Source organism: Colias eurytheme, chromosome 4 (assembly GCF_061535395.1).
Source record: "Colias eurytheme isolate Ceu_HAF_F1 chromosome 4, ilColEury1 Martin Lab GWU primary, whole genome shotgun sequence".
Lineage (NCBI taxonomy): Eukaryota > Metazoa > Arthropoda > Insecta > Lepidoptera > Pieridae > Colias > Colias eurytheme.
This window is the reverse complement of record NC_142983.1, coordinates 10,513,467-10,527,973: the sequence shown is the minus strand read 5'-3', so window position 1 is coordinate 10,527,973 and position 14,507 is coordinate 10,513,467. Positions and strand designations below refer to the sequence as shown.

Here is a 14,507-nt window from a genome sequence, read left to right as displayed (position 1 = left end):
AACGTCCTAGGCGTAATCAAAGTATACAGATGGAAAAGAGGATTCGCTAATTCTGCCCCAACATAATTAATTACATTATTTCAATGAAAGTACTCTCCACAATGAGCCATCAAAATTTTGTAGGTAAGATCGGATCGACGATTTTCGCCACAAAATACACCTTTTCTGCTGAATGACCTGTGTACACGTCCCGTCTGGTCGCTGGCCGGCCGCAGAGTGAAGAGAGGGGCAGAACAAAATGGCGGATCTAGTAGTGTTGGCAGCAGTAGAGAATATTGCCTAGTTTGCGAGTTATTCCATGCATCCGATCTTATGTCACATCCGATCTTAGGCGACCCAACCTTATTTTGTATAATAACAAGAGTGTTCTATTTTGTAAGATTTCTCTTGTTACATACAATTTTGGTACATTTTTGCTGCATCTAATATCTAGGTAAGTAATGATTACATACTAATAACTAATGGCAAATAATTGCAGTATTACATAATAATTATTACTGTGATTTACTTTTTTCAGATGGAGATATTACAACATATTCTGAAAATTTAGTTCCACAAACGTCCGCCATTGAACGCGGCGCTGCTGGTATTATGAAAGCTTAAATATATTTTTTATGCAATTTTTCCTCCTGTATACGTAATACCACACATAATACATATTATCACAACCATGATATTCTGCGTAGTTTTTTATAGCATTGTCTAAGGAAAATAATAAAAGAAAAGAAACCAAAACCAATTTAAGTATTAAGCTTTAATTAAATTTAATATAAGTGGGTATAAGGGTATTTATTGAATACAGATTTATTTTTGGAATTTATTTTTAACGAAATTTTTTTTTTTTTTAAATATAATTTCTATATAAGTTAATAAATTTAAATGCCCAGTTCCAAACGGGCAGTTTGCAATAAACAATTTTATTGTATGTCTTTGATATGACAATAATTCGTATAATTTCAAAAAAATAAAGTAAAATTGAGCATTTTTATATATGTTTATGCATGGAAAATTTTATATTAAGGTGTTAAAGTGAGAAATAAAAATGTTGGTTCTTTAAAATTTACGTTAGTCCTACAAAGGGTTCGAAAAAAAAAGCTACGGGACAAATATAAAACTCAAAAGAATTAAGATTATTATTACATTTTTACTCCTGTTACAGAATACAGGTGTCATGGCATTTCTAAAATATTAATTAAAACTACATAATATTATGTTGTATCAAACATTTATTTTTTTATATAATAACGATTATGGCTAATGAGTTTGTTACTCTATTCAATATTTACATGTTTTCAAAGCAAATTATATTCTAAAAAGAAGAAAATAGAAGTGTGAATGAATTAATACATAAAAAAATTAAAAGAATCATCGGTAATTAAAACAAAGCTGTTAACAAACACGAATATGGCCATATTTGTGATGTAACAATACAATAAAACAACAAGGAAAACAAAGAAATTTCATAAAATAAAATATTCAACATTTACAAAAAAAATACAATATACCTACTAATATTATGAGCTAATTTAAACACCAGTAATATACAATATGCTGACATATAATATGTTTATACATGAGTTCTTATCAATAAAAGAGGGTAGTTTTAAACACATTTGTATAGTTGACAAAAATGAAGTTATGGTTATTACTATGACTATTACATCTAACACTTGAATTAAAATGACCTACAGCTTGTGCACTTAGCCTACGTAAAACCCAATGGTAAAACCTGACCATTTTAATTCTGAACATATGCAGTCTGGTGGACTTAGTTTTACATTAAGGAATTCGTTTTTGACGGTTACTTTATGAAATTAATACAATACGATTCGTTTTTATTACGGATGGCTAGATTTTGGTCGTTTTACCCACACATCTTGTTAATATTAATTACTTGCAATATAACCGTATGTAAAGTGAATAGACCAACGACGCATCAATTTGTTTTGCGATCGTTAAATGCACAAGCTATAATAAAATTTTCTATTGACTAATATCAAAACCATAAAATTACAGCTAGTTAAAACCAGACTAGCCTACATGTTTAAATAAAAACCAAATACTCAAATTTTCAACACATTCATATTATGTTTTTGTTTGTTATTCACTAATGGTAGGAATATTGAGCATCACTCAAAATTGAGTTGCATTTGAGTATTGGAGAAAAATCACTTGGTTCCTATTTACTTCAAGAGGACATGCATTTTTATTACAATAACTTATCAATTCTTTCTTTAATGTATTATAAACTACCTATATAAAGTTAATTCCTTGATTTTCATTTTTTCAAAGAAATAACTTTATATTTAAATACAATGGTTAAACCACGTTTAAACAATTAATCACTACTTATCTATAGTTATTATTTATTTATTTGCCATAGTTAAATTTCCTATGACATAAATAGTATGTATGAAGTTTTAATCATAATATAGTTATCGAAAGAACACGAAGATCCTTTTGTATTTAATCAGCCCTCTCGTGTTCTGATATCTATAATATTATGTTTCAAAGTTAGAGAGAAACAGTATAGACACAGATAAAATAAGAGGAATATTACAATAATTATTACACCATATTATTTTTATTACACTTACAATATTTTGTTAAATCTTTTCAATATTTTCAGTTCATTTGGCGAATAATACTTCTTTATCTCAAATGAGCACTCGCTTATATACCAGAAGATATTTCACTTATATTTATATTTACTTTTATTTTCAATGAATGGATAAACTTTTTGTTGATAACAAATTCCGTTTTACGATAGCCTTTTACATTTTTTAAATTTCACATAGCCGTTTCATTTTAATTTTTTTTACACACAAAATTATTTCTAAATCGTAAGATTCCCTTACATTTAGTACACTCAATGTAATGGCATATGCGCCATCTCCATGCGAATTATCGTCGCTCTGCGTTCGACCAATTCATTGTTACACTGGTTCCACCTCTAACTCATTGTTGCTCTACGACAAACTTATCGCTGCTCTTCTACAACTCTCACCGGCTCTACGTTCTCATTTCCCTATAAACGCGAATGGTAGATCTGCAAGGTGGTGCCGCGTAGCCGTCGCTCTACATGTGTGCTTTACGACTCGCGCTCTACATTGTGTTTGTGTAGAGCTCTACGACTCGCGCTCTACATTGTGTTTGTGTAGAGCTCTACGACTCGCGCTCTACATTGTGTTTGTGTAGAGCTCTACGACTCGCGCTCTACATTGTGTTTGTGTAGAGCTCTACGACTCGCGCTCTACATTGTGTTTGTGTAGAGCTCTACGACTCGCGCTCTACATTGTGTTTGTGTAGAGCTCTACGACTCGCGCTCTACATTGTGTTTGTGTAGAGCTCTACGACTCGCGCTCTACATTGTGTTTGTGTAGAGCTCTACGACTCGCGCTCTACATTGTGTTTGTGTAGAGCTCTACGACTCGCGCTCTACATTGTGTTTGTGTAGAGCTCTACGACTCGCGCTCTACATTGTGTTTGTGTAGAGCTCTACGACTCGCGCTCTACATTGTGTTTGTGTAGAGCTCTACGACTCGCGCTCTACATTGTGTTTGTGTAGAGCTCTACGACTCGCGCTCTACATTGTGTTTGTGTAGAGCTCTACGACTCGCGCTCTACATTGTGTTTGTGTAGAGCTCTACGACTCGCGCTCTACATTGTGTTTGTGTAGAGCTCTACGACTCGCGCTCTACATTGTGTTTGTGTAGAGCTCTACGACTCGCGCTCTACATTGTGTTTGTGTAGAGCTCTACGACTCGCGATCTACATTGTGTTTGTGTAGAGCTCTACGACTCGCGATCTACATTGTGTTAGTGTAGAGCTCTACGACTCGCGCTCTACACCGCCGCGACTAGTAATAGTTCGCGTTGCCCATACCAAGTCCGAGGATGGTAAAGCGCGAGTGCCGGTAAATCTGCTAGAAGGTGGTACACGCATTGCCATCGAACTCTAAATTACCAGGTGGGGCCTCTTCATCAGCTAGAGACCCGCGCCAAGCGTTGTAGAGCGTTGGTAGGAAGTCCGTAAACATTGGTGCGGTATATGTGGCCGCGTTCGAGCGGACTATCTGCAATTTAGAAATACACACGTTAGAAAATAACTTGGACGATAAAATGGACTTTAAAGATAAAATTATTATTTGTTTAGCTGTAATATGTATGTATTTGTTATTTCATATGCCTAACAGGCAGGATATGGCGGGACTTATGTTTGTATAAGATCTGAATTGTACCCATATTCATGAATAAAAATATTCGAATTTGAGTTTGAATTTAACTATGGACTTTCTTGCCGATTCGTACATACTGCTTTCCGAATCGGTGGTAAATGTTAAAAAAATGTTATGACGATTCAAAAATGCTTTTATAAGAAGTCTAATTGAATAAATAAATGTTTGTTAGTTACTTTTAAAAAAGATGAATGATATGCTACGAATGGTACGCCTTCTATTTGACAAAGCCTATAGATTTTCTGAATGTGCAAACAACCGAAATATGATCGAAATATCAAATCAAATCTATTCAAAAAATATTAGAACAGAAATAATATTTGTAGTGTAAAAAAGGGTATGATGAAGATGATGACAAAGATGAATTTTTTATAAGTTCGCTTTTACTGTTTGATGACAAATTTTTGAACAACAAACAGCACAAAATTTAAAGCAGCAAACAAATCCGAAAACCTTAGAATCTGATTTGAGACAGTTTAACTAAACTAAACAGTCTCAAATCAGATAATGATCACGTACATAATATAAATTAACTTAAACAGAACAACGTTTTAACAAATATATTTCCAAATAAACATGTCTGAAGAATCTTTATTGGGGATTAAATATAATATTATTATAGAAGCCAAAAACAAAATTCTCAATTCATTCTTCAAAATCATATGACGAAATTAGTTGAAATAAACTGATTATTTCGCATTCTGATTCATATCCCGTATGGTCTAGTGGCTAGGATACCTGGCTTTCACCCAGGAGGCTCGGGTTCGATTCCCGGTACGGGAAATTCTTTTTTATTTAAAATTTATATTTTGTTATAAGAAGGATCTTATGAAAGAAAACGTTAATTTGCGCCTGAAAATTAAGAAATTGGAAAACCTTTTACGGCTACGTATTTGACAATTTGCAAGAAGACCAACGACCCAGAACAACGTTTGTCGGGTCAGCTAGTAAAAATAAACCTAAAAGACAAATCAAGTACATAAAAGACGGGTTGCACTCCGGGAGTGCCGGCAGAAATGAAAACATGATTATTAATGTTCAGCATGTTTGATATTTTGGAATGGTATCCGTCTTACGCATGGAATATAAGGGCTAAAAAAAAACATCCGTCTTACGCTTTTTCGATCAGGCCACGTGTCCTGACGCGAGTTTAAGATTTTATACCCAACGCCGCTAAAGAAGTTTTCACTTCAAAAATACCTTTTCAAGCCCATTAAAATCGGGTCCAGATTGACGTCTCGGCATCCAAATTTTGATGTCTTTATCCAATCCACTCGTCGCCATGATGGGGAACCGCGGGTGAGGTTCGATGCAATTTACCTGTAATAAGTTATTATTGTTATTATTTAAATAAATTTATGTCCCCAATTTCAGGGTAAGAGAAAATTAAAATGGATCTATGAAAGATGGCCATTTAGATAAATACTTATACTTTGGATAATATTTATAATCATGAATATTTTATCTCTTTGTAAATTATCCTTCCTACTAATATTATAAAGGCAAAAGATTGTGAGGATGAATGTATGTTTATGTATATTTGTTACTCTTTCACGCGAACACTACTGAACCGATTACAATGAAAGGAGAATGGGCATTTTACTATGGAAGTTGGGCCTGAACCCTTGAGTTGGACCAATACACATGAGATATTGTTTTTATAATAGATCATAACACATACATAACGGGAAAAATATATATAAAAAAATAATCAATCGGGTTTTTGTACAGTCACATCAAGTTTTATTTCTTTGTGTATAATATTTTTTGCAATAAATAACTGTTATAAGACAATGACATTAACTTTATGTTACTCCAATTCTCTTCTAATAACCGAAATACACTAATATTATGTTTTGTAACAGGTACCTATACCGTGTTTAACTATTATAATTTAACGTAGTTAGACGTTTTTTGTGGTTAAACTCAGTCACTCCAGTGACATTTAGATTTATACTTACTTCACTCGAATTAAAAACACCGTTATTGTGCGCAAAATAATAGCCAAATAAATAAAACTTTTTGCCTTGACTGTACAAGAACCCGGTTGATTTATTTTTTTATTTTATTTTTTTCGTAAGGTATGTGTAGTGATCTATCACAAAAACAATATTTCGTGTGTATTGGTCTTAGCCCAAGTTTCAGGCCCAATTTGCCCATTCTCCTTTAGCACACATATAGAGGGTAACTTGGATTAACACATAGGTTTTATCCCGGAAATCCCACGGGAGCGGGAACTGTGCGGGTTTTCTTTGAAAACGCGGGCGAAGCTCGGGCGGAAAGCTAGTATGCTATAATTGCCGAGTACAAAGTTAAATATAACTCACCACACCGTTCTGGTCGCCCTCGGCCCATTGCACTATCGCCTCCGAGTGTTTCTCCCATATGTAGATGTGGGCACAATCCGAACCAGACACTATATATTACTAGAGACTATACAGGTAAATATAACTCACCACACCGTTCTGGTCGCCCTCGGCCCACTGCAGTACTTATCCCATGTATGTAGATGTGGGCACAATCCGAACCAGACACTATATATTACTAGAGACTATACAGGTAAATATAACTCACCACACCGTTCTGGTCGCCCTCGGCCCACTGCAGTACTTATCCCATATATGTAGATGTGGGCACAATCCGAACCAGACACTATATATTACTAGAGACTATACAGGTAAATATAACTCACCACACCGTTCTGGTCGCCCTCGGCCCATTGCACTATCGCCTCCGAGTGTTTCTCCCATATGTAGATGTGGGCACAATCCGAACCAGACACTATATATTCGCTTTTAGGACCAAAGAAGGATACACCCTTGAACGTTGCGCTATTTCTGTGCCCGCTATACTTGTGGCTGTATGGCTGTTTCAGGTCTGATGCGTCTCTGGAAGATATAGATATAAATATTTTTTGTGATACAACGTTTTAGATATAAGAATATTTTTTGGAAAAGTGAAACATACATATGTTAATCTACCGGGTTACCCATATAATAATTTATTGTTAGATAATTTATATATTTTTGTTTTTTTCTGTTTGTTGTAGATTATTAAAAGTTAAAACATTGAATTGAATATCACTTAATGTGAATATACTACGATTTTTTTAAATCAGTCGACCCGTTTCCGAGTTTCCTACTTGTTTTATTAACTTTCAAAACAAATGTTTTGTAATAAATCAAATAATTGTGATTTTAAAAAACAATAACAAATGTTAACATGTCCATAGGCTATTCAAATATTAAATGTTCCAATGTCATGGCAAACAAAAAATTTGCTATAAATCTACACAAAAACACTCACTTGTCATACACATCCAGTTTAGCGTCGAACAGATAAATATCTTCATCGTTATACGAGCCCAGAATTTCGGAGCCGTCGTAGTTGTACACCGCGCACGTCAAGTGCAACATAGAACGCATGCGAACCGGTATCTGAAATATGCATAAATCTTAATATATATAAATCTCGTGTCACAATGTTTGTCCTCAATGGATTCCTAAACCGCTTAACCGATTATAATAAAATTCGCACACCATGTGCAGTTCGCTCCAGCTTGAGAGATAGGATAGGTTTTATCCCGGAAATCCCACGGGAAAGGGAACTATGCGGTGTTTTCTCTGAAAACGCGGGCGGAAAGCTAGTATACATATATTATGGTCTCACCACAAAACAATTTTAACACAGTCTAACTTTAAACCAGGGGATCTGTCACTTAGAAAACTATTATTTTCTATGTGAAATACGACAAAACCAGATTGAAGAGAACCCGCTATTTAAGTTAAACCCTGTCTAAAGTTTTTTGTGGTAAGACAGAATTTGTTTAAAAAACAAACAAATAACACGCTTTTGTTGATGCAGGATGATGTATAATCTTATGAAATTATTGCATTTTCAGTTGTCACCAATCAATCCTTGATAAGTGTGCAAAGTTTGAATTAAATATGTGGGAAGTAGATGAAAATCGAGTCTTATACAGTCTACTACATGCAGTTTACATACAAACTTACAATCATACATCATACATAATTATAATATAAATATGTATGACGGGTTCGTCCGTTATTATCTACAAGCAACTGAACTAATTGTAAGAAAATGTAGCATACCGTGAATAATGCAATTGCATAATGTGCCAGTAACGGCTACTTCATTGTGCATTGGGCACAAAAGTAGGCCTTGTTTGGTCTCCTTAGGTAATCTATAGTCTGAGCTTACCCATTTGTCTTGATCCCCACTCGCACGAACCTTATCAAAGTCCGCAGTGTAGAATAACATGGGTTTATCTGGCCGGCGGGTGTCGTACACCCGCAGGAACTTGTCGCGTCCGGCCACGAGCAGCTCGCGCGGCCGCAGCGGGTTGCCGGCCACGCTGTACAGCGGGATGCCGATGTTGTCGTCGCGGACTGTCATCAACCTGTAGGGTAAAAAAGATTTTTGTGAATAAATCAAAAAATGATTTTGTTCTTTCACTTGTATTTAGTGGGAAACTAGAGGCAGGAAGCACCTAATTCAGTTTAAGAATGATTTCTGCGATTGTTGTGTCGAAATTATTTCAGTCAAATTATATTGATATATTTTAATTTAGGGCTGATTTTTCAATTCATGGTTAAAATTGATTCGTCAAATAACGTATTAAACTACCATTTTAAAAATGTATTCTTATTGCCCGTATTTGACAGTTTACAGGTGACATTTTAATATTATCGTGTAATACTTTATTGGACGGGTAAGTTTTATCCAAGGATTGAAAAATCGGCCCTTAGGGCCGATTTTTCAATCGCGAGATAAACAGTCTAATAACTACCCCTCGAATAGATTTATTCAATTATTTATCTAACTCATTACGGCTCGCCTATTTTTCAATCGTGATTTATTTGATGAATAACTATCTGACCAAATATTTCCATATTGGCAGCACTGCTCTCGGAGTGGCGAAACAAACATATTAAATTAGTCAGGTTAGAGCGGGATAGAGTCAAATCTTGCAATTTGTCAACAACCGTCATTATGACTCACGTCAGGAGTGCACTTGTCTTCTATGATTGTTGATTGTTGTTTTGATTCGAGTAAAGAGTTTGGTTAAATTTGTGTTTCAATTTATATATTTTACGATAGAAACGACATACTTAAAGGCAGCGTTCGGCAAATTTTCAATGGCATGGTCATCAGTACTATCAAAAACATCAATTTCAATATGATTTTAATTGATAATAATTATATAGAAAGAGGTTTAATTGTTAATAATTCTACGCTCTATGTTATGACATACGAAAATATCTCAAATTTGACGCGTCAGTTGTCAACTCAAACGCCTAACAGTCGAATAGCGCGCTATCTGGCCGTTGGAGCGGCAAATAGATTTATTCCTCAAATAACGTAGTTATTGGATAGATAAGTCCTATTCGTCTATTGAAAAATTGAATATTTTGTTAACTGAAGAATAAAGTCTATCTAGCTGTTTATCTGGGCATTGAAAAATCGGCCCTTAATGAAATAATAATCACAACATTATTACACCATAACGTTCGAGAACATTTGAGAACGTCCTAAAACGCGCGCCTTACTTAGATACGTCACGCGTGGAACTCGCGCACGTCAATGCATTTAAATTTCGAACCAAAAACGTTCGAAACGTTCGAGAACCCTCCAGAAGCTTCTAGAACACATCACTCACTTGGACGCGTGCTGTTCGCGCACATCACACCGCAGCACTATAGCGTCTTCACCAGCGGATATGATCACGTGTGGTTCGTGCGCTGACACGAGCAACTTGTGTGCCGCGCGGCTGTGGCTGCCGAGCTTGCGACGTGTGCCCGCACCGCCGCTTGACGGACAAGTGAGGAGGCGTATCTGAAAATATGTTAATTAGTTTATATGATGTTTATATGTAACTTTATTCGTTCATATTATCTACACTAATATTATAGTGGAGAAGTTGACTGATATTTTTGTGAGGAACAAACACAAAATTATAAGTGAAGGATTTTTCAAAATCAGTTACATAATATATTTTTCTATTTTTCTTCTTTTCTGTATTTGATTTTTAATTTTATAGCATTTTAATGCATTATAAATCAAAAATATTTAAAGTATAGAAAAAAATTATTTTCTCTGTATTGTTTGCTATGTGTGTTAAATAAAAGGTATACTAGGCAGTTTATTAGATCCAGAGATTGTCCGCTACATTTTATTACCTGTATATTCTACAAAATGTAATTTTGTACTTTATAGTATGTATAAGTATAGTTAATTAACAGTGAAATATTTTACCTGTCCATCCCTCGCACAAGTAGCTATGTTCAACTGAGCACGCGAGTTCAAGTGGAGAAACTTGCTTTGAAACACATTAGATTTGTGTCCAGTTTTGAGAACTTGTAGGGGTTTATTCCGAGCCCAATCCCAGACAATAACATTGGTATCGTCTGATCCAGATGCGAGTAGGTGACCTAGATGATAAAATATTATATTTTATATGTCTGAATCATATTTTAGAAAAATATTTTTTAACACCAACAGAATCAAAGATGATTGAAAAAAAATGTGTGCGTGTACTATAGTCCTTTTCACCTATGATGATTCCTGTGACACTTCATCGTGTTCCGAATTACGTATTTTATGTTTAAAACGCCAAAATAATTTTAGTGCATAATATTTTTATTTTATGGCGGAATTATTGCCAAAAATATAAAAATAAAACATCTTAAACTTATAAATCGAAAACAGTATTGTTTAGTTTAATATAATGAAAAATAAAATAAAATAACACAAAAATATAATACTTACGCAATTTGTGTACATGAAATGGATCGTTGAAAAATCATAGAGTTGGAAAATCATATAATCGGCGCCCATCTTGTGATCGTTTGACAATCGAGTCAATCGTCTGTACGAGTGCATACAAGTTGCATTTTTATAATGATACTTTACGTGGTATTCTGTTATTGTTACTAATTGTTATTGTTGACTTTTTGTTGCTGTTGTTTGCTAAGTTTCCTTAGTTAATTGTTGGCGAAATGCCGAAAAAACTAATTTTGGTACTTTATTCAAATCGATTTCATTTCCATATAAAATATTATCGATTATGGAATACAATTGATATGATTTCAGTAAAGACATCTCTACACGTGTCAAAAATCCATGTGTCACAGAAATCATCTTAGGTGGAAAGGACTATAGTGTACGTATGAAGTAAAACTTCTTTATGACCTTATTATTCAAAAAATAATTTACTATATTCAACTTTACAGAAATACGTCGAATCAAAGACGTAACGGAAAAATGTCACGCGTAACGAAAAAATGTTACACTAAATTTTTTTCCAACCCCGATAAATGAAGACAAACATCAATTTGATTTTATTTTTGAATGCTCATACATACATTAATTCTTAAAAATATTAAAAATATAACTTGAAATACAAAATACATGGTTCATACCTTCCGGATGAAAGTTAATAGAGTTGACGCAGCCCCTGTGTTTACTGAGAAAATCTAATTTAGCCAATCTCTGCACCACATGCAGGGAGCCGCAGAACTTCTGCTCAAAAATCACATTCTCTTTAATAGTTTTCCCCCTCGGAAATGTCAGCCCCATTTCACGGTTTATCACCTCTGAAAATTGTTACAGTACATTAATATACTTTAACTTTTTTTTTAACTTTGATAAACTTTGTGGTGTAATACTTTACGGTTTGGATCAGTTGCATATTTTATTAATGGTTATTTTTATATGTTCACTTACTAAACATGATACATATTTAAGTTTTAACTGATGAATGAAATACAATTTTTAATTCAATTCTATTTTTTCGAACGGTGGCAATTTTGTTTGAGTACAGAAATACAATTTTTATTATTATTGTTAGGTTTAAATTTAAATAACTCCACTTAATTAATTGCTATTTAAAAATAATTCAAAGAATATATATAGATCATAAGAATTATCAAAATTGTTCACCCAGGCAAAAGTTCTGAGGTAACAAAGACAAAAAAATGCATTCAATTTGAGAGCTTCTTTCTTGGAAATCAATTAAAATAGTAAAAATGAATGTTCCCTGGTTTTGCCATTATATATATTATATTTATCACATTTGTTTATAATATCACTAAAAACAAGTATATTCTAATCATATAAGAAAGCAACATAGTTGTGCCAATATAGATAAAAAAAAGACTTACCACGTAGAATCATATAATTATGTTTCGGTTGCGTCTTGAGCAGCACAGATGGTGTTTTAGCAGGATCAGATCTGTTCCTAGTTGAGCTGTTGTCGTTATTATCATTTGACAGTCCTTCATCACTGTCCGTTTCGTTATCCAATGTGAGATTAAGAATGTTGTCATCGCTGTAATCATTACTGCTATCCATTGAACTACCAGAACTACTGCAAAATACATGAAATGGTAATGATGATTACATGATATTATACTTAATGCAATGCATACAATACTGAATTTTAGTGGTTATTAGCTAATGAATGTAGTGAATATTTAAATAAAGCTGAAACTGTGTACTAAATAATATTATATGATAACAATTATTATCTACAGTAGAATCCGTTTATTATGACTCCGCCTATATCGACCAACCGGTTATTATGACGTAATTGCACTACGAAGTTTGGTTTTCATATAAAATTCTTTATAAAAAAGTCGGATATATTGACTTCCCTTACAGTGACATGCCGCTTATTATGACCCATTTTTAATAAATTATGTCTGGTTATAATGACCGGCATGATTCTTTACACCTTCGATAATGTTCGTTTATTCTCGACAACATTCGGCTTGTTTTTGTTTTGAATCTCTTTGACTGTTTTTACAATAAAATGAAAAAAACAAAAGCAGACAAAAATTACAGTATACTTATAGTAAAAAATACACTTGTATGAGTTATTATAATAATCTGCTGATTACGTGCAATTTTGATTTTGATGTAATATGTAGGTATACATATGCAATATGTTTCTGTATTAAAATAATTAAATACATACATATTTACATAAAAAAGATTTTTCATTTCACATAATGCTTTGTATGACGTCCGCTTATTATGACGTGTTTGTCGATTCCCTTCGATGTCATTATAAACGGATACCACTGTATATGTAATAATAAAACCCGTTTCGCGTTGTCATGGCATCACGTGTGAACGGGTGGACCGATTTTGATAATTCTTTTTTTATTATATTCCTTGAAGTATGGTTCTTATGTAGAGAAAACGTACCACGGGCAAGCCGTGGTGGACCGCTAGTACTGAATATAGCTTAATAACTTTGTAAATGAAGTAAACTAAGCATGAATTATTCATTTAGAACAGCTATTAATAACAATACAAATTTGGGTACTTATTATCAGTTTAAAATAAGTACCCAAAAGCATGATTTAAATAAAAATTTAATACCTATACTATATAACAAGATTTTTCAACAATATAAAAAAAATCACACTTACGAGCTTGCAACTGAATAATTCGACGCCGTGGGGCTACTGCCTGATGTGTTGAAAACATATGGATCATCTGGCCTTTCTTCAGCTGAGAAATCATCGGAGTCCCTTGAGGAGTTCCCATCAGAATCGCGATCTGGTGTTTTCCGTTTTCTATAGTTCCTACAGTGTCTTGGACGTCGGATATTGAGTAGGATTGCCCGGACATTGCTGCTACTTGACGGCGCTATGGTAACCACCTCGTTTAGAGGCTCAGCATTGGATGTTGCACCACGCTCCTCGCTACATGTACTCTCAGATTTATCAGCTGATAGTCCACTATCCACATTATCTTCCTTGACATCAGTACTTGCCGAAGCTACACGAAAATTGTGATTAAAATAAAATTTACGTCATAATATTCTGTTTCGAGTATTGACAAGGAATACTCACCCCCTTCATTTAAACTATCTTGCGAACTTCCATCGTTTAATTTCAATTTCTTACCCCCCTGTTTAGGGCTAACAGGAGAATCCTTTATTTCTTCGTCGCTTGGTGAATTATCTTCCATTTCGACTGACCTACGTCGATCTTATTTCGAACGAAAAAGCTTTTTAGGACAGATATAAAAAATCAATCATAAATACTCAAGAAACAATGGATTTTTTAAATTAGTTTCTTAAATTTTGAAGCAGCCAGATGGAAGGTAAAATTTTTGGAAAATTACTGAAAAAGTGAAAAGTCCAATGATATTCCCAGTACGACCAATATCTATTTTGCCAAAAAAATGTTTTTCTCAATCTGACTGCTCGGTGCTCGACAATGTTGCTAGATAAAAA

General features: G+C 33.9%; 1 protein-coding gene and 1 non-coding gene across 3 annotated transcripts; one reads left to right on the top strand and one right to left on the bottom strand.

The window, feature by feature from the left end:
- Positions 1-1,099: 1,099 nt before the first annotated feature.
- LOC149909193 (DDB1- and CUL4-associated factor 8) lies at positions 1,100-14,395 on the bottom strand. Of its 2 annotated transcripts, none has more exons than XM_090101419.1 (11): positions 14,122-14,395; positions 13,696-14,047; positions 12,421-12,626; positions 11,680-11,853; positions 10,514-10,689; positions 9,918-10,093; positions 8,459-8,657; positions 7,544-7,674; positions 6,930-7,125; positions 5,438-5,557; positions 1,100-4,075 (listed from the first exon to the last, which is right to left on the bottom strand). In XM_090101419.1, exons 1-11 carry the CDS (start codon positions 14,237-14,239, stop codon positions 3,926-3,928), a joined length of 1,998 nt encoding a protein of 665 aa, XP_089957545.1. In that variant the 5' UTR covers positions 14,240-14,395; the 3' UTR covers positions 1,100-3,925. The 2 variants fall into 2 exon arrangements, with proteins under 2 accessions (XP_089957545.1, XP_089957546.1); XM_090101420.1 differs by having other exon boundaries at positions 1,103-4,075; positions 8,489-8,657.
- Positions 4,949-5,020, top strand: TRNAE-UUC (transfer RNA glutamic acid (anticodon UUC)). The gene has a single exon. It is a non-coding gene; the product is annotated as a tRNA-Glu (tRNA).
- Positions 14,396-14,507: the final 112 nt, after the last annotated feature.